At 39.1% G+C, this 18,594-nt stretch overlaps 2 protein-coding genes across 2 annotated transcripts; one reads left to right on the top strand and one right to left on the bottom strand.

Annotated features, from left to right (window-relative positions):
• Positions 1-11,583: 11,583 nt before the first annotated feature.
• Positions 11,584-16,387, top strand: LOC121974561 (pyrophosphate-energized vacuolar membrane proton pump-like). Its single transcript, XM_042525677.1, has 8 exons — positions 11,584-11,912; positions 12,999-13,573; positions 13,751-14,130; positions 14,208-14,294; positions 14,570-14,900; positions 15,209-15,619; positions 15,695-15,754; positions 15,927-16,387. Exons 1-8 carry the CDS (start codon positions 11,675-11,677, stop codon positions 16,134-16,136), a joined length of 2,292 nt encoding a protein of 763 aa, XP_042381611.1. The 5' UTR covers positions 11,584-11,674; the 3' UTR covers positions 16,137-16,387.
• A 182-nt stretch (positions 16,388-16,569) lies between these two features.
• Positions 16,570-17,908, bottom strand: LOC121974571 (arogenate dehydrogenase 2, chloroplastic-like). Its single transcript, XM_042525688.1, has one exon. It carries the CDS (start codon positions 17,872-17,874, stop codon positions 16,792-16,794), a length of 1,083 nt encoding a protein of 360 aa, XP_042381622.1. The 5' UTR covers positions 17,875-17,908; the 3' UTR covers positions 16,570-16,791.
• Positions 17,909-18,594: the final 686 nt, after the last annotated feature.

Below are 18,594 nucleotides of genomic sequence, written 5' to 3' on the forward strand. Positions count from 1 at the left end.
CAGGTAATGCCCACGGCAAAACAGATATCAGGTCTCGTACACAGCATTGCATACATAAGGCTTCCTACAGCCGAAGCATAAGGTACTGCCTTCATGTCCTCAATCTCCTTTGATGTCTTCAGAGACATCTCTTTAGATAAGGCTACTCCATGCCTAAAAGGTAAGAAATCTTTTTTGGAGTTTTGCATGCTAAAACGAGCAAGGATTGTATCTATATATAAAGCTTGGGATAGACACAACATTCTTTTCTTGCGATCCCTTATAACTTTGATCCCAAGAATGTGTGCACATTCTCCTAAGTCCTTCATATCAAATTGTTTGGACAACCATACTCTTACGTCTGATAATACCTTGACATTGTTGTCAATTAACAAAATATCATCTACGTATAATACAAGAAATACCACCACATTTTCGTTACACTTCTTGTATACACAAGACTCATCCAGACACTGAATAAATCCATATGACTAGATTACTTCATTAAGCCGGATGTTCCAAGATCTTGAAGCTTGCTTCAGTCCATAAATGGACCGATTGAGCTTACACACTAGATGCTCTTTGCCCTTTTCAATGAACTCTTCTGATTGTTTCATATGAATGTTTTCTTCAAGACTTCCATTAAGGAAAGCTGTCTTGACATCCATTTGCCAAATCTCATAATCCATATGAGTGACAATGGATAAGAGTATCCGGATAGACTTAAGCATGGCTACCGGTGAAAAAGTCTCCTTATAATCGATTCTCTCTTTCTGAGTATATCCTTTCGCAACAAGCCTTGCTTTGAAGGTTTCTACCTTCCCATCTATCCCTATTTTCCTTTTGTAGATCCACTTGCATCCAATAGCTTTTACGCCATCAGGTGGTTCTACAAGCTCCCAGACCTTATTAGAATACATAGATTCTATTTCGGAATTCATTGTCTTTTGCCAAGATACTGCATCTATATCTTGGAGTGCTTCGTCATATGTCCGGGGATCAGGTTCATGTTTACCCGGGATCAAGTCCGAAGACTCTCCCAAAAACATGAATCTCTCAGGCTGCCTTACAACCCTCCCACTACGACGAGGCACCGTCTGTGGTTGTGTATCATGTGTGACACGTGTTACAGTCTCTTGTGGTACTTCATCTTGTACTGTTGGTACTGAAGTAGACGTGTCCTCTCTAAGTTCTTCTAGAACAATTTTGCTACTGGGCTTGCGGTCCATTATATAGTCTTCTTCTAAAAACTGGGCATTAGTGCTAACAATGACCTTCTGGTCTTTAGGACTATAAAATAAACCACCCTTCGTTCCTTTGGGATAACCTACAAACACACGAACTTCTGTACGAGATTATAATTTATCATCATCTGGTTTCAGCACATGTACTGGACTATCCCAAAACTGAATATGTCTTAGACTAGGCTTTCACCCATTCCACAATTCTGTGGGAGTAGAAGATACTGATTTAGAAGGTACTAAGTTCAGAATGTGCGCTGCCGTTTCCAGAGCGTATCCCCAAAACGAATTTGGTAATTCTGAATAACTCATCATCGATCTAACCATCTCCATAAGAGTCCTATTCCTTCGTTCTGTCACACCATTCTGTTGGGGTGTACCAGGTGCGGACAATTGGGATTGAATCCCGACCTCTGATAAGTAATTCCTAAACTCTCCTAAGAGGTATTCGCCACCACGATCAGACCGTAGTGTCTTGATACTTTTACCTAGACATTTCTCCACATCATCCTTGTATTCTTTGAACTTATCAAAGCACTCAGACTTGCGGCGCATTAGGTAAATGTATCCATATCTTGAATAATCGTCTATAAAAGAGACAAAATATTCAAACTCACCTCTAGCCTGGATAGACATAGGACCACACAAATCAGAATGAACCAATTCTAACGCTTCTTTGGCTCTATACCCCTTGGTCTTAAAAGGTCTCTTGGTCATTTTACCTTCCAAGCAGGATTCACATGTTAGAAAGTTTTCTAACTCTAATGGACCTAAGAGTCCATCGGCTACAAGCCTTTGAATCCTACTTAAGTTAACATGTCCAAGCCTTAGATGCCAAAGATGTGTTTGATTCATTTCCGAAGGTTCTTTTCTCTTATTAGAGTTAGAAGATGTGTTATTAATTTCCATATTTTACTTTGTGGGAGAAATTGGATTTAAAGTATATAAATTGCCAACCAATGCACCAGAACAGATAATCACCTTATTTCTCTTTATAACCACATTGTTACTAAAAGGAACTGAATATCCATCCAAATACAGTTTAGAAACTGAAATTAAATTCTTTCTAAAACTGGGTACATAAAGATAATTTCTTAAAACCAAATTTCTACTCTTATTAAAAGATAAGTAGGCGTCTCCCACTGCAACAACCGCCACCTTAGTAGCATTGCCCATGTAGATGATAATCTCTCTTTCAGTTAGTTGTCGGATTTCCTGGAACCCCTGCAAGGAATTACAGACATGATCAGTGGCTCCCGTATCTACACACCATGTGCTGGTAGATAACACCGCTAAACATGTTTCAACAACTAGAGTATGAGATATACCTTTATTGTTCTGATTCCTACGAGGACAGTCCGCCTTCCAATGCCCTGTCTGCTTGCAAATGAAGAACTTGCCTTTCGGCTTCTTCATTCCGGCTTTTTGTCCCTGAGGTTTATTCACTATCTTCGTTGAAAAGACATGTTTCTTCTTCTTCTTGCCTTTCGGTTTAGAAGTAGAACCATTTTCAGCATAGTGAACCTGAGAACTTTGACGAAATATACTTTCTGCTGCCTGTAGTTCTGTCAGAAGTTCCGCCAACGTATATTCTCTTTTGTTCATGTTATAGTTCAGGCGGAACTGCTCAAAACTTCTGGGTAGCGTTTGGAGAATTATATCGACCTGGGTTTCCCCATCGATTTCTCCTCCAAGAACTTGTATTTCGTTCAGATAGGCCATCATTTTGAGGATATGATCCATTACGGGTATGCCCTCAGGCATGGTGGCTGTCATTAGTTTTCTCATTGCCTCTTGCCTAGCAGTCCGACTCTGGTGCCCAAGGAGTTCTTTGAGATTGTTGATTATATCATAAGCTGTTGGTAAATCTTGATGCTGATGTTGCAATACATTTGACATTGATGCCAAAATGTAACACCGCGCCATCTCATCAGCTTTTACCCATTTCTTATGATACTCAATCTCCTCTGGGGTAGAGTCACCGTCAGGTGTATCAGGGCAAGCCTCAGTCAGAACAAACTTATAGCTTTCAGCTGTAAGGACAATGTCCAGGTTTCTTTTCCAATCTATGTAGTTGGGTCCAGTAAGTTTGTTCTCTTTCAGTATAATGACCAATGGGTTGAAAGTCATCCTAAGAATCACAAAAATAACTTTGGTCAGGACTCTAAATTTAGAATAATATTGATTCCTCAAAACAATACTATTTTAAATTAACCAACACCTTAAAACACCGTGAATTTTGTATGTCACGATAGTGTGGACGTATACAAATTCAATATTTGTAAAAGGAGGGTGTAACCCATTAATTTTATTATTTTATCAACCTAACTTTTTGACAAATAAAATTAATAGTTGGTTTCCTTCGGTCACACAAATAATAGCAGTGACTCCGATAGGGAGGATACTATTAGACGTGTCTAAGTGTATACTATTACTTGACACTAAGTCCATTAATAAGATTGTGCCCCTTCCGATGGGAAAGATCACACGCTCTTAATTAATTTCCTATAGTCATCCGAAATCGAAGTTTGATCTAGTGATCTGCAAACAAACTCATCCGATATGGAGGAAGGCACTCAGAGCCAATGCGCAAGTTTGCTTGCATCACTTACAAACTAGTAATGGAGACCGTGAAATTTATTAAAAATAAATCTCTCTCCCACTTAGTTGTTTAAAATGAGGAATTTTAGACTATCCTAGTATACATCACATGCATATAAACATCACAGTAAATAAAAGTAATAAATTTGGAAATTAATTTTCCAACTATTATGGCTTTTTCCATCATTGTCTTCAGTATGCTCCAACCCTAGCTGCTGCCATCTTTAGCCACCGCCATCGGGTCGAGTCGTCGTATCCATCTTGCTTCTTATTCCGCTGCGCCTCTTGTGCTCCAAAAGTACCATGCCTCGCAAGAATACGATTCGTGACAAGAATAGAATTTTACATATATCGATCATATATTCCTTGAGGGAATGTACATGTAATCTAGATCGAAAAATAAAATTCTAAAAATAATACAGCTCCTGATGTATTTTATACATACAATCATGCACACAAAAAATGCCCTTGACATGTCTAAGGGTCCAATCACACATAATATCAATAAGTCATAATAGTTGGAGCCTGCAACCAAAGAGTTAGCACATCCTACTATTTTCCTACCTAAAATATGTATGACATGTGCATAACCTATTTGAATTCTAAAAATACACAGAGGCAAACCCTAGCTCTGATACCAATTGTTGGTTAATCTTAGGAAAATGTACCAGTTCCACTGTACAAAATTTTTTTGTACAAGTGTCGAACCTTTCCTTAAATAACCTATTGTGTTCTTTAGAAGTTAAATTAGGAATCGCAGACGAAACTTAACATCATTGATTCCAAATTTAACTTATCTGTTTTTAATGGTTTAGATTTGAATCGCAAGCAGAACTTAACACTATTGATTCAAATCTACCTAAGTTATTAATTTCATAAATATTAATTTTCAAAATTGGCTTCCAGGACTGTATGGTGAGACACATGACCTTCTTGGATATGGGAGCAACCACCACCGCCTAGGCAAAGCCTTTTAAGGAAAGCTAATATTTATTTCCTTAAATAACTCTAGGTTAACAAAAAAAAATAATCGAATCACAAATTCAAAAAAGAAGAAAACATAAAATCGAAAAATAAATTTGATAAACTAGATCTAATTGCCTCTTGTATTTAGAATTCTTACAAAGAAAATAACTAGTATGATGCGGAAGAAAATTACTAGTTATACCTTCCCTTTGTAAGCTAATGACCTCGATATCTTCTGCCGTATTCCTCGCATCGCCTTGGACGTCGTGTGGGCGACGATCCTCCAAGATGAACACCACCCAAAAGAGTCCTTCCTCTTCCTCTAAGATTCGGCCACCACCACCACCAAGGAGAAGAGAGCAAAGGGAAAGGGAGAAGGGAGAGGGCCGACCACCAAAAAACCTCTAAGCAATAGAATAAGAATTGTGTCTCATGAAGCCCCCTCACCCCTTCTTTTATATTACTTGCCCAAGGCAAATAAGGAAAAACCTTTTACAAAAAATAAAATCATCCAAGAGTTTTTCCTTTTTCCTTTTTATTTTTCCTTTTCTTTACTCTTGATTGAATCAATCATCAATCAATGGTTGTGATCAATCCTATATGGTTTAGGATTAAGTTTGGCCGGCCCCTTGCTTGGGCACCAAGCAAGGTGGCCGACCACCATATTTAGGAAAGGAATAATAATTTTTTTTATAAAATTTTACAAGAGAAAAAACTCTTATAAAATTTCACAAGCTCTCTTTCCTAAAGTAGGAGTTAAAAAAGGAAAGTTTCTAAAAATTAAAATCATGTTTTAAATTTAAAAAACTCTCTTATAAAATTTCCTTTTTTAACATGATGATAGAAAATTTTAATTTTAAAACTTATCTCCCTTTTTTCTTAAACCATGAGGATGGTTAAAAAAGGAAAGTTTTAAAACTTTTAAAACTCTCTATTAAAACATGTGGCTAAATTCAAATAAGGAAAGTTTTTAAAATTAAAATCTCTCTTTTAAAACTTATAGTTTTCTACAAAGAGAAGATTTTAAAAAATTCAAAAACAACCCTCCTTGTTTGAATATTGTGGCCGGCCCCTTCATGCTTGGTCACGAAGCAAAGGGCCGACCCCTATAGGAGAGGATGTGGCCGACCCTTGCTTGGTCACCAAGCATTGGACCGGCCCACTTCTTGGACACCAAGAAAAGCCTTACATTTGGATAAACTTGAGGCTATAATGAGGCTACGACAGGGACGTAGAGGAGAAATTGGTTTTGGCCTTCCGATGAGCTTGAGTATCTCGTGTTCGCCCCGAACACACAACTCAAGTTCATCGATAATAACTCATTCCACTAGAGAGTTATTACCGTACTACCGCACCAATCTCAAATTACATTATGGGCTCCTTCTTATCATGAGTGCGTTAGTTTCCCTGTGTTTAAGATTACAAATGTCCACTAATTAAATAAGTTACTGACAACTCACTTAATTAATATCTAGCTCCAAGAGTAGTGTCACTCAACTTTATTGTCATGTCGGACTAGATCCACCTGCAGGGTTTAACATGACAATCCTTATGAGCTCCTCTTGGGGACATTCTCAACCTAGATAACTAGGACACAGATTCCTTCTATAATCAACAACACACACTATAAGTAATATCATTTCCCAACTTATCGGGCATATTGATTTATCGAGCTAAACCTCACCCTTTGATAAGTCAAAGAAATAAATATTAAATATATGTGCTTGTTATTATATTAGGATTAAGAGCACACACTTTCATAATAACTAAGGTTTAGTTCCTTTATTAAGTCAGTACAAAAAGAACTTACCTAAATGATCTTACTCAATACACTTAAAGTGTATCAGTGTAATTTATTAGTCAAGATAAACTAATACTTAATTACACTACGACTATTCTGATGGTTTGTTCTTTTCCATCTTAGTCGTGAGCAACTGTTTATAATTTATACAGAACCGACAACATAACCTTCTGATGTGACACCACACTCCATGTTGTCTACTATGTAAATTAATTGAACAATTACATTTAATAAATAAATGTAGATATTGACCAATGTGATTCTTTTATTTCAACAAATAAATATTTACAAAAGCTAGGTTTTTAGTATACACTCTAACACCTACACACTTAAATACAAGGATTAAAATCTAACATGATCTAATCTAACTTAATTGATCACATCAAAATTAATTTAGAATACTAATACAGAGATGCATTAGGATAACAACCATCAATTTTATTAAATAATTTAACACATCAATTGTTCTTTTTGCTTCAATAGTTAAGGAATGCTTTAAGATCAACTCTATAAATAAATCATGTCTATATATATTGTGCCTCAAACAAAATTGCATAAATCAGGTTTGTAGTGAAGCATAAGCATGGTCAATTAAAAATAATAATTAATCATGAAAGATTCCTTATCAATTGTTTTTTCTGCATTGTCTTGTTGGTAGAAAAATATTTATTAATATTTTTCGTTTGACTTTGAATTAATACTCCCCTATTTGTTTTTTTTTTTCTATTTTTAATAGTCAGATAAATATGTTTAGGAGTCATTATTTGTATCCAATACCTAAAATAAATTAGAACATTTAAAATATTAGTGTGATTATAAATTTATAATTGCCTAAAATTTCCTATTTCCTATATATATACTCTGTACATTTATGATGACTGAGTATAAGGTATCTAAAAGTCTATCTGAGTGTCCCTTACAAATAAATTGGAATGTTTAAATTTGTACTCAGTCATCTATCAATGTTCAGGATAAGGATATATATATATATATCGAGACCACGGGATGGTCAGAAGTCAAGCTTACGTTTAGGTCATGAGTCAAGCTTACGTGGATGGTCAGAAGTCAAGCTTATGTGGATGTCAGAAGTTAGACGTACGTGAAGGTCAAAAGTTTAGCCTCCGTAGCTGGTCAATAGTAGAGCTTACATGGCCAGGGTCCAAGCTTCAATTGAGGGGGCGGTCACAAAATAGGAGTATAAGTCGGACAAGAGCCGACCCTGATAGCGGTCAAGGACAGGGCCCACAGGCCCGGTGCAGCTGAGGACTAAGCCCACAAACCTAGTGAAAGTAAAAGAAAGAAGGCCCTTGGCGCGAAACAGACTGATCGAGCAGGTCGGAACGTACAAGCCATGGATAGGCAGAAGCAAGCCGGGAAACCAACCGGGCGTACAGGTCGGGACGTGCACAGGTCAGGACGTACAAGCCATGGATAAGTAAGTAGAAGCAAGTCGAGCATGTCGGAACGTACAAGCCATGGATAAATAGGCAGAAGCAGGTTGAGCAGGTCGGATCGTACAAGCCATGGATAAATGGGCAGAAGTAGGCCGGGAAACCGACCGGGCGTACAGGTCGGGACGTGCACAGGTCGGGACGTACAAGCCATGGATAAGTAGGTAGAAGCAGGTCGAGCAAGTCAGAACGTACAAGCCATGGATAAGTAGGCAAAAGCAGGTCGAGCAGGTCGGAACGTACAAGCCATGGATAAATGGGCAGAAGCAGGCCGGGAAACCGACCTTGCGTACAGGTCAGGACGTGCACAGGTCGGTACGTACAAGCATGGATAAGTAGGCAGAAGCAGGTCGAGCAGGACGGAACGTGCAAGCCACGGATAACGATAGATGAAACCAGGTCAGGAAGCGAATCAGTCGGGCAGGTCTGAATGGGCAAGCCATGGATAGCAATGGACCAAGGGCAAGTCAGGATGCAGACCTTGCGTCCAGGCACTACATGACAAGCAAGCAAAGGAATCGTAACCACTTGTCAGAAAATGTCAGAGAACAATCAGTGTGTCAGGGAATATGCTAACAGTCGGGGCTCGCTACGCCTTTGGTTTTATCGCCAACCTATCAGGAGAAACCACGTGTCATTCACCGCCAGACAAAGCCTGACAACCGACATTCCCTTACACCTGCTAGGTCCCAGAAATATCCCGTCGCAGTATAAAAAGGGATGCCTTGTCCCTTATGTAGGTATGCTCACTCGTCATTTCTCACTAGTCTTTACTTTTCGTCCTTTCTCTGTGATTTCTGGGAAAAAGTACCTGACTTGAGCGTCGGAGGGCCTGACCCGGGGACTTTTTCCCTGGTTTATGGTTTCTAACGACCCGTGGACTCGTCTGAGTGTGCGCAGAGCAACAGCGTCATCGTCCTGGTCATCTTTCTTCGTTAGCCGCCCGTGAGAACCTTTCCAAGGGGTGCCAGGTGGATCCGAGGCTTCGACGACTTTCCGTCAACTTCCAACACACCAAGACCTCCCTTCATCCGACTCAGTTTCCGGACGGATCAATAATAAATCTTAAAAAATCAAGTTCTTAAAAGAAATATTAAAATATTCTTTTAAGATTTATTCATATTTTTAAAATTTTTAACTCAGATAAGATTTGATTGAAACATGAAAATAAGAAAAACTATAGAAAGAAGATATTGATTCATAATATCAATTTAACTAGATAAATTAAAGAGTTTTGAAATTAGTACCAAAACTTAGAATTGAAATTATTGATGACCTTTTACTTTTGTTTTTGTCATCAGACATTACTATTTCTATCGCCATCTCTCCCAATCTCACCCTCGCTTATGGTTAAATAGAAGAAATTAAGAAAACGTAAACCCCTAAATATGAGATACGATTTAAATCTACGTGAGTTTAGTCTGTATGGTATATATGCTGTGTCATTTTTATTTTGTTTTTTATTTTCTTTTTAATTTGGGTTTGGGCTTTTTTTATTTTTCTAACCCAATAAACTTTATCATATATATATTAGGCCTTGAAGTAATAACTTCGTGAGATTAATGGATCCGGTGGTAATTAGTAGCATATTAGGTATCTATATTTTCACTACTTCTCATTTAATCAAAAGATACTAAACTTCTAGATTGTTCATCACAAATATTTTTCGATTTATCCTGATAGTCAGTGTAAAAATTTCGTAGGATCAAATCGATTATCTCAGGACTAGTCAATAAAGTTAATTAAAACTTTTATATATATATATTTTCACTACTTCTCAAACTTACGTCCAATTAAATAATAAATTCACTTAATAAACTCAAATTAAAAACAAACAAATTCTGAATTCCGTTATTAAATATAATCAAATATCTAAATTCGATTTGAAGGATCAAATATTTGGATATCTTGTGGCATCCATTCCCATTCCTGCAAGACACCACACAGAGTTGTTGGTGAGGCTTCTTAGTCACCCTCTCTATGCCTCTCAGGTTGTCGTGCCTCAATCTTAGCCAATCTCTCATCTCCAACTCCTCACAATAATCCAAAATCTTCCCTATTCTTAATACATAAAAAGTTGAAAGAGAATAATATATATATATACATATAATGGAAAGTAGGTTAGAAATAGTTGTCAAGAGAATTCTTAAGGATGTTTTATAAATAAGTTGGTAAACTAACATTAAATTTGTAGATAATACATAATGGAAGTTAGCACCCGTCTTATTATTGTTTTTTTTAAAATTAAAAAGGAATAAGAGAAAAAAAAGGTTTATTAATATTTTCGCTAACAATTTTTTGATTGCTTTTAAAATATTTTTGTCCATGCACTAAAAGATGAGGGTTGAGAGGTGAGAAATGTATCACCAAATATCCTCCTCCTCTTCCCTTCACTCGCTCAATTTCTAGTTGTTTGGTATAGATAAGATAATATTAAATAAAATAGAAATAAATAAGACATGGATAGGAACAAACAAAAAGGTCTATCCAACCAAAAGGGATTGCTTGAGCCCCTATCAATACATTACATAAGTTTAGGGTTTAATTAGGTAAGATTTTGATTTTAGGAATTAGGGTAGAGTATTAAATCTAAAAAATATATTTATTTTTTATTTTTTAAAAAAAAGTTTAGAATTTGTTGAACCACTACATGTGTATCCTAAGCTCGTGTACAAAGATGGGAATAGCATTAAAAAAATTGTACAAAATATATTTTCATTCAATTTTTTGCAGAAAACTACTCTAGTTTATGTAAATTTGCATAAATGCATAATATTAAACAAAAGATGATAGATATCACTCCTGAGAGTGAGGCATTTTATCCTAGTACAAAGATTTTTTATATGAAAAATTGATATTAAGAAACATCAGTAAATATTTTATACGGGCTGAAAATTGATATTAAGAATATCGAAGTTATATAGCTAGAACTTGCCTGCCCAATTTTCAATTCCGCGCCTTTTGGTTCGGGTATAAATGTTGCCCGGGGTTAAATTATTATTATTCGAAATTTAGGGGTCAAATTAAAAAAGTCAAAAAGGGCCAAAAATAAAGCGTTTTTGGTAAAGTAAAAAAAAAATGCAAAAACAAAAAATGGAAATTTGAAATTCGGCGAATTGGAATCTAATTCGATCTTATCGAGGATGGAAATTTTATCCTAATTCCACCAAACCTTTTAAGATTGGAATTGGAATAAAGTAAAATGTTTCCCACAACAAAATTAACTGTTAGTATATCAAAATATTAGAAAGTTTATCCTAATTAAAACTAAAAAAAGGAGATATTTTATGATAATTATTTATTGTTCTTTAACAACAAAATTTCATTTTACCACTCTAAACATAATTTTATTTTATTTTTTAAATCACATTACTTGAAACAATGTGTAATTAAGATGGATTATAATTACAAAAGTGTCAAAATTCCTTTACTTTTTTAATAATTCATTATCTCTCCTTCTCTCTCTATCTCCACATGTGTCACTGTAAGTCGAAGTTGAGCAAACGGAGACGGCGTCCTATCGCACTATAAATACCCAAGCGAAGTGGCCCACGAAACCCTTGCAACCCTCGCTCCGCCGTTCGCCGCCGCCGCCGTTCGCCGCCGCCGCCGTCGTCCGGTGAGGACTACACTAAATGGAGGCCACCATACTCCCCTTCCTCGCCACCGAGATCCTGATCCCGGTGGCGGCCGTCGTCGGGATTGTCTTCGCGCTCGCGCAGTGGCTGCTGGTCTCCAAGGTCAAGCTCACCCCGGGAAAGACGGGGAGCAGCAAGGACGGCGTCTCCGACTTCCTGATCGAGGAGGAAGAAGGGCTCAACGACCACAACGTCGTCGTGAAGTGCGCCGAGATCCAGAACGCCATCTCCGAAGGCAAGAATCTTTTGATTTGGGCGTCTGGTTTTCGTAGGATTATGATCTTCGCTTCGACCTTGCTTAAGTTTTTTCTGTAGACTAGTTTAGGTTTGATGTTTAGCTTTTATTCTAGAACTGTGAAATTTGACACTAAGGTGTGATTATTCAACTAGATGTTTTTTTCCTTCAAAATTTTTAAAGATCTGTGGTTTTTTAGCTGATTTTTGTGCTCATATTTATTTGTTCGGGCAAAAATATATATTTTCGGATCTACTTTTTATTTTTTTAGAAAAACAAGTACTTATTCTTCATTTTTTTTAAAAAAAAATCCTGCCTCTTTTGAATTTATTTATTTTGATAAAAGGGTTGCCAAATTTCGGTGTTAAACTGTTTTTAATTTGTATTCAAACTACTGTCGAAAGATTTGTTGATTTCCATTTGTTGTCTCTGAGTGGATGAAGAGATTATGCGGCCTTTTTCTTTATAAGATGTGCTCTATACTGTAGGAATATGTTCATGTTCTTTTAGTTGCGTAGCTTTCTTGTCTTCGACAATTTTTGCTTTATTATTCGGCAAGAATTTTTGCTTTGAACTGGCTCCTTTTTAGTGTTCTCGTGATGTCGCCTTTAGTTTATTTGTTTTATTTTGTTTTGTCAATACTAATTTTTAACTGGTTCCTTTTGGTGTTCTCGTGAAGTTGTCTTTATCTTATTTGTTTTGTTTTGTTGATACTCAATTTGAACTGGTTCCATTTGGTGTTCTCGATGTTGTCTTTAGTTTATTGTTTTGTTACTACTCATTTTTAATTAATTTGCTCTGTTCGAAAATAATACATTCATAATATTAATAGAAGAGTAGCAGAGCCAGCATATTGAATTTATTTTTATAATATCAAAATTCTAAATTGTAAAGGATTCAGATACTTAACTATTAGCCTTCCATGACAATATCTGAATTTTTTTTATTGTTCTCAATGGAAATTTGGATGCTGTACGTTGACCTCGTGCCTTTCCTGTTTCAACTTTCAATATTGTTCACTGTTAAAACTTTATCATGATTATTCCTGATCTTTGATCTAATATGAAACTTCTTGCTTGTAAACAGGAGCAACTTCTTTCCTTTTCACTGAATACCAGTATGTTGGAATATTCATGGTTGCTTTTGCAGTCTTGATCTTCCTCTTTCTTGGCTCAGTCGAAGGCTTCAGCACAAAATCCCAACCTTGCACTTATGGCAAGGATAAGTATTGCAAACCAGCACTTGCTAATGCAGTCTTTAGTACTGTAGCCTTCTTGCTTGGAGCAATAACCTCACTGGTATCTGGTTTTCTTGGGATGAAAATTGCAACTTATGCCAATGCCAGAACAACTCTAGAAGCTCGAAAGGGTGTTGGGAAAGCTTTCATAACTGCTTTCCGATCAGGTGCAGTCATGGGATTTTTGCTTGCAGCCAATGGACTGGTGGTTCTCTACATCGCAATCAACTTGTTTAAATTGTACTATGGTGATGACTGGGAAGGGCTTTTTGAGTCCATTACTGGTTATGGTCTGGGTGGCTCTTCCATGGCTCTTTTTGGTAGAGTGGGTGGTGGTATTTACACAAAAGCTGCCGATGTTGGTGCTGATCTTGTCGGTAAGGTCGAAAGGAACATCCCTGAAGATGACCCTAGAAATCCAGCTGTAAGTTTTAAATCTTTGCTTGTAAGATTTTCCATTTTTTCTTGCTTCTCATGCTAACCCTTGTGTTTGATGCACAAAATGTTTCACATGAGTTTGCGCAACACATTGTCCTGTAAGAGCAGTTTTGCTACTAAATGCCCATTCTAATCCTTTCTCCTTACTTTGTACATCTTACAGGTGATAGCAGACAATGTTGGAGACAATGTTGGTGACATTGCCGGTATGGGATCTGACCTTTTTGGTTCATATGCCGAATCATCATGTGCTGCACTAGTGGTTGCCTCTATTTCTTCATTTGGGGTCAACCTTGATTTCACTGCAATGTGCTATCCTTTGCTCATTAGCTCTATGGGTATCATAGTTTGCCTGATAACTACTCTCTTCGCAACTGACTTCTTTGAGATAAAGGCTGTAGAAGAGATTGAGCCTGCTTTGAAGAAACAGCTCATCATCTCCACTGCACTCATGACTATTGGCATTGCCATTGTTACTTGGGTGGCCCTCCCATCATCTTTCACTATTTTCAACTTTGGTGAGCAGAAACAGGTTAAGAACTGGTAAGCTTTCTATTCCATTTGTCAATCAGATGATACGTTTTATGTTTCTCAATATACTAATTATTGGAGATGAACAGGCAGCTGTTTTTCTGTGTGGCAATTGGGTTATGGGCTGGCCTGGTTATTGGATTTGTCACTGAATACTACACAAGCAACGCCTATAGGTAAAAAAAAAAAATGTTCCCATTCCTCTATTCATGTGTCGACATTATTGGACATTCTACCAAAAAGACATCCTTCAAAATTGATACTTATCAAAACATGCTTTATAAGTTTCTTTTTTTTACCATATGGTGATGCACGTCTATTTTTTAATCTCCATAATACTCTTTCCTGCACTTTCTGGTAAACACCAATACCAAGGGTGCTTTTGTTGGTTAAATGCTCGGCATTGTTTAGAGTTCGCACATAATGCCTTGTACTTATTCTCATTTTACAGTCCGGTTCAAGATGTTGCTGATTCATGTCGAACTGGAGCTGCCACCAATGTTATCTTCGGGCTTGCTCTCGGATACAAATCTGTCATCATTCCCATTTTTGCAATCGCTATCAGCATATTTGTTAGCTTCAGTCTTGCTGCCATGTATGGTATAGCTGTTGCTGCATTAGGCATGTTGAGCACTATTGCTACTGGCCTAGCAATTGATGCTTATGGACCCATCAGTGACAATGCTGGAGGTATTGCTGAGATGGCTGGAATGAGTCACAGAATTCGGGAGAGGACTGATGCACTTGATGCTGCTGGCAACACCACTGCAGCTATTGGAAAGGTATACTTGTTGCTTGAGTAGTTTCTTCTGCATATCGACTTTGATTAATTTGTTATTAGCTTGGCATTCATAGTTTAGTCATTGCATTTTAGCCAGTTGGAAAGTACCACTAGTAATGTTTTTGTTTCTTGGCTAAATTGTTTTTCTACTCATCTACACTACTATAACTTGTTCATTGATCCTTATTAATATTTTACTTCTAAGTGTCCTTAGTTATTGAGTGTTTCAGTCCTCCAGAACAATTACTTGCAGTGTTTGCGTACGTTGGATCCGAATGCAAATGTGATTTATATGGTTCTTTTCTCCAGGGCTTCGCCATTGGTTCTGCTGCCTTGGTCTCCCTTGCACTTTTTGGTGCATTTGTGAGCCGGGCAGCTATCTCCACAGTCGATGTTCTGACACCAAAGGTGTTCATTGGGCTAATTGTTGGTGCAATGCTTCCGTACTGGTTCTCTGCCATGACCATGAAGAGCGTAGGTAGTGCAGCTCTGAAGATGGTGGAGGAGGTCCGCCGGCAGTTCAACAATATCCCAGGTATTATGGAAGGTACTGCAAGGCCTGATTATGCCACCTGTGTTAAGATCTCCACAGATGCCTCCATCAAGGAGATGATTCCTCCTGGTGCACTAGTGATGCTTACTCCACTCATCGTCGGAACCTTCTTTGGTGTTGAAACTCTATCTGGAGTTCTAGCTGGTTCTCTGGTTTCTGGGGTTCAGGTACGACAAAAATCTGCTCGCTAAAGGTTAATAGTAAAGTTATGTTACTCAGCAAAATGGTTTCTGGTGCCACAGATTGCCATCTCCGCATCGAATACTGGTGGTGCATGGGACAATGCAAAGAAGTACATTGAGGTATAGCTATCTTCCTAGTCTCAGATTCTCTTCATGTTGAGTGAAATAACCTGTGATGCATGATGAAGGTAAGTTCTTGCACCATCGGAAGTGGCGTGTGAATCAACACGAGTTATGCTAGTCTTTCTTTGTAACACTGTGATTTGCTGACGGTCGTACATGGTTTTCTCAGGCTGGTGCATCAGAGCACGCTCGAACCCTCGGCCCCAAAGGATCTGACCCTCACAAGGCTGCTGTCATCGGGGACACAATTGGCGACCCACTCAAGGACACATCAGGGCCTTCACTCAACATCCTCATAAAGCTGATGGCCGTTGAATCTCTTGTATTCGCACCATTCTTTGCAACACACGGAGGCCTCTTGTTCAAGATCTTCAACTAATGGAAGAGAAGACACTTGAGGAAGCTAGTTCTTTAGAGTGCTGAAATCTTCCATCAAACCTCACTATTTATCAGTAATTGCGACTTTGTTATTTTGTCTTTTAGGCCCCTCTTGTTTTGTCAAAATTCTGCTACGATGACATGACTGCCTTTGTTGGATGATGACGATTGTATCCACTGCCGGTAGACGCTAATTTTAGCGAATGAGAAGTGATGTGTCTCGTGTTTTCATGAGTGTACCTTCCTAGATCATATACTGAGTTTCTTAAAGTGATTATTATTATAGCTATTTGGATGGAATAGGGCGGGCGGAAACTGATTGTCAGGTCCACAAGTTAACTAGAGCACGCTACAACATTTTTGGATCAATGACCTCATTTCTGAAGTGAATTTGTAAGGTGTTCCACAGTTTTGGCAGCTTCTTCAGCACCGTGTGATCAACAACTCAACTTAAGTTGGCTAGACATTTATCTTGCCCATAAAGTTCAACAAGGACCTTACGATCAAACTCCAAAAGCAACAAAGAAATTGCAGAACTACATTGCGTTCCTACTTAATAGTATTATTATCCAAAGACAGGCTAGCTTTCAAAGAAAACATTTTTATAGAAAAAGGAACCAATTTGCACTCTCACTTGGGAGAAGGAAGGGATTTCTTCAACTGTCCTTGGCCATGCGCTCGTCGTCGTCGTCAGGACTCTCAAAGAGCTGCTTACGCACTATATCATGCAATCTACCTAAGAGCTCCTTCTTCACAGAGTCGAAGGCCATGTCTAGGCGTTCTAACAGTTCGGTCGAGTTGTAATTGTACATGAAGAGACCATTGTAGAGGTCAAAGCTGTCGCTGCAGGTGTTCTCCTCAAGCTGAAGCAGGGTCTCGTAGCCCTTGGTGGCGATGGTGGTGGGCTTGAGTTGGAGCTTGGACAGGATGCGGCCGATTGTGTGGGTGAGGAACTGGCTCTCGGCGGAGTTCTCGTCGTGCTCGGCACAAGACATCTCGACCATACGGCAGCCCTCTCGGGCGAAGATGTCAAGGAAGCGGCGGCATCGGTCGACGCGCTCCTCCGTGTCGATGATGCGGACCTTTTCGTAGACGAAAGGGAGGTCCGCCCAGCCGTGCTTGCCGCTCTCCGGGCCGAACATGGGGTGCGTGCATAGGATGTCGAAGTGCGGAGGGAGGGTGCGGAGGAAAAGGTTCTTGGGGAACTCCTTCACGGAGAGAACGTCGACGAAGAGGGTGCTGCGACGGAGGCGCTGGAAGGGGAGGGAGCGGAGGACGGCATCCGAGGAAAGGATGGAGGAACAGAGGATCACCACGTCGGGATGCTGCTCGCACAGGTCATGCGGATCGCCGTAGAAATCCACCCCGATGGAACGGGCGGCGACGGAGTGGTCGGAGCGAGAATGAGCAAGGAGCGCGTGGCCCTGCTTTGCGAATGTGCGTGCCAGGAACTGCCCGAAGTTGCCGAAGCCGACGATCGCGATTTTGAGGCGCGATCTGTTCTCCAGATCTTCCAACGCTCGGGACTCGTAGTCGAACGACTGAGCGGCGTCGAGCGCTCGCGCGGGGCCGCCACGACCCCGACGGCTTCCCCGGCCAGGACACGACCGAGGGGGGAGAAAGAGAGCGGGGAAGAAAAGAGCGGACTTTGGGCCGTAGGACGGCAGTTTGTGGTGGAACCGCCGCGGCGGGGAAGGCGGAAGGGAGAGAGAGGCGAACCGCAGCGGCGTGGAGTTCATCGCTGCAAGGGTTTTGAGGAGGTGGCGAAAGGAAAAGAAATAGCGAGAACTTTATAGGCGGCCAGTGTATTTGGGCCGGGCCGCCCCCACCGGCCCATGTTGAAGCTTGTATGCGTATGTGCTCTTCGTTTGGTAAGTTTTCTTAAATTTCCAATCTCGATGAATATAATGAGCTGTCAGCCGATTTATGGTAAGAAATTTTCATGGAACTAATCACTCTTTAATTGACAGAATACGTATTTACTCTGCAAAGGAAATAAATTTTGGAAATAAAATGAAAATTTTCCCCCTTGTTTTGGTGATTAAACCACAATCAATGTGGAAAACTTTAATAATGGTGGGCCAGCACCATTTTTTAAGTAACTACTCGTATTTTTTTTTTGTCTGGTTTGTTCAGCAAAGCGATGCAAAGCGTGTCGCGCAAGCATTCAAGACACGTGGACCCACTTAAGGTCGCTCCGCTGTGCTGTCCCGGGCACGAGCCACCATTTAGAAAGGCAAATCCCTGTTCAGTGGTCAGTTGGGAGTTGAGACTTGAGACCAATATTTTATAGGAAGGTAAGGCTGTGAAATTGTTACGTAGTTATTTTTTTTTTGAAAATTCGAAATTTAAAAAGAAAAGTTAAATATTTGCCAGTAACTAACATTACTAATCGAAGTTAGTATTCCTAATAACAAAACTATATTCAGTTTTTTTAAACAAAAAAAACTAATTTCTTT

This window comes from Zingiber officinale, chromosome 1B (genome assembly GCF_018446385.1).
Source record: "Zingiber officinale cultivar Zhangliang chromosome 1B, Zo_v1.1, whole genome shotgun sequence".
In the NCBI taxonomy this organism is placed as follows: Eukaryota; Viridiplantae; Streptophyta; class Magnoliopsida; order Zingiberales; family Zingiberaceae; genus Zingiber; species Zingiber officinale.